Source organism: Trichoderma citrinoviride (genome assembly GCF_003025115.1).
Source record: "Trichoderma citrinoviride strain TUCIM 6016 unplaced genomic scaffold BBK36scaffold_205, whole genome shotgun sequence".
NCBI lineage: Eukaryota > Fungi > Ascomycota > Sordariomycetes > Hypocreales > Hypocreaceae > Trichoderma > Trichoderma citrinoviride.
In genome coordinates this window covers 1-1,971 of record NW_020194913.1, presented here as the reverse complement: position 1 = coordinate 1,971, position 1,971 = coordinate 1, and the positions used below count along the sequence as shown (strand labels likewise).

General features: G+C 63.0%; 1 protein-coding gene across 1 annotated transcript; it reads right to left on the bottom strand.

Moving 5' to 3' along the window:
• Positions 1-1,971, bottom strand: BBK36DRAFT_1035352 (hypothetical protein; the record flags this gene model as incomplete). Its single annotated transcript, XM_024888875.1, has 2 exons — positions 610-1,971; positions 1-493 (listed from the first exon to the last, which is right to left on the bottom strand). Coding segments are annotated over exons 1-2 (1,786 nt in total), but the record flags the coding sequence as incomplete, so codon positions are not given.

Below are 1,971 nucleotides of genomic sequence, written 5' to 3'. Positions count from 1 at the left end.
GCAGGGGCACGAAGCCTTGCGAGTCCATCCGCGCGCGGAGGTACACGTCCTTGCAGAGGTTCTCGATGGAGAAGTAGTACTCGACCTGGCTCTTGAGAACCGGCACCAGCATGTTGTCCCAGTAGGGCTGAGGCTGGAAGGGCATCGCCGTCATCGGCGTCATCGGGTACTCGAACGGGGCAAACTGAGTCTGAACCTGGGGAATGCGTGCCGATCCGTTGGGGAGCGACATCCGATGGTAGTTGCCGGCATTGTTTCGACCGCCTCTGCCGCGGCCTTGGGAGGGCATGTACATCTGGCCATGGGCGCCTTGCCTGGGAGGTGGGCTGTAGGGGCCCTGGGCGCGTCCGCCCATAGCACCCGAAGCAGAGAAACTGGATGCGGTGTGCTGGTGCTGGTGCTGAGCGTTGACGGGATGGTGGCCGCCACGTCCGCGGTATCCTCCGCGCGGCCTATCGCCGCGGCTCTCTGTTCGCTCACGAGTGGCATGGCCCTGCTCCTAAACGAAAGGGAAAAAAGAATGTTAGCACATCTTTCCAAGGAAACGGCGGTGACGTTGGTACGAGAATTTCCCCTTCCCTGCCGCCGATCATCGAGAAAGCTACTTACGTTGGAGTTTGTGGTGGCGTCCTTGTTCTTCTCGGAGCCGGTGTGGCTCTGAGGCTTCCTCTGTTCACGTGCGCCAGACATGTCTGTCGAAGAACGCTTGCTCGTGGCTTGAGGGGCCTGCGCATTTCGGTTCGGGCCGTTGGCGCCGTCACGAGGACGATCCTTGCCGCTGGTACTGCTGCTGCTGCTGGTCTCGCTTGGCTTGCCTTGGCTGGCAACGGGGGCGGCGGCCTTATCACCGGCATTGGACGCTCCCGTGGCCCTGGAGCCGTTGGCGTTCCTGGCTCCACCACGAGGCTTGGAGTTGCGCATCTGGGGGAGCTGGGTCTCAAAGTTGACGCTCGGCACGTAGTCCATGGTTACCCACTTTCCCTTCTGTCTCGGCTTGGACGAGGACCCGTCCTCTGAGGCCTCCTTCTCGGGACGATCAGACTTCTCGGCGGGCTTCTTCTTGTCTTCTTGGATGGCCGTCTCGGGAGTGGGCCAGGCCGTGGTGTCGGCGACTGAAGGGGGCACATCGCCCCGGCTGGCATCTTTATCCGCTACCCTTGAGCTACGGCTGGCGTTTCGCTCGGACCGAGGGGCCTCGACCGATTTCCGAGGAGGCTTGACGCCATTCGGTATGCTTTCCCGCTGGGCAGCAGGCGCTGGCGTGCCATTCTCGGCCACTTTAGGGGACGCTTCGGGCTTGGGGGAGCCATTGGTGGTCTGCTCTGCAGAGGGGGCTGGGGACGGCTTGGCCTTTGCCAAATGGGCTTCGGCGCGCTGCCGCCAGATGTTGACGGAAGGAATGGGCGCCTCAAACAGTTCGACCTTGGGGGCCTCCTTCTCAGGCTCCTGCTCCTTGTCTGCCGCTGACTGGTCGTTGGCTTGCTTCTCGGCAGCCTTGGACTTCTTAGACTTCCGCGGCCGCCTGGCATCTTGTTCGTCGACCGATCGCGTGGTGGTGCTCGAGGACCTCGTGCCTTTGTCGTTTCGTCGCCAGGGGCGATCTAGCCGACCGGACTCGTCGTCCCGTGCGGGCTCGCGGCGCTGCTCCTGGGCATCCTCTGATCGGGGCTCGGCCTCGGGAGCAGTGGCGCTGGCAACTTCCTGCTTCTCCGTGGTGGCAGGAGAATCGGCGCTTCGGACTGCCTCGGTGGGCTCGGCGGCGCTCTCGACGTCTGTGGCAGCCTTGGGCGCGGCTGCTGATGGCTGGGCTTCCTGGGCGGGCTGTCCAGGGGGAGCATTTGACGGGGCAGTGCCCTGACCCTTGGCGGCCTGCGCATAAGAGAAAGCTGAAGCGGTTGCCATCTTGAATGGAAACCGAGATGGAGAGGAGGAGTGGTGAAGGTGAAAGAATTGAAGCAAAGACACGATGCG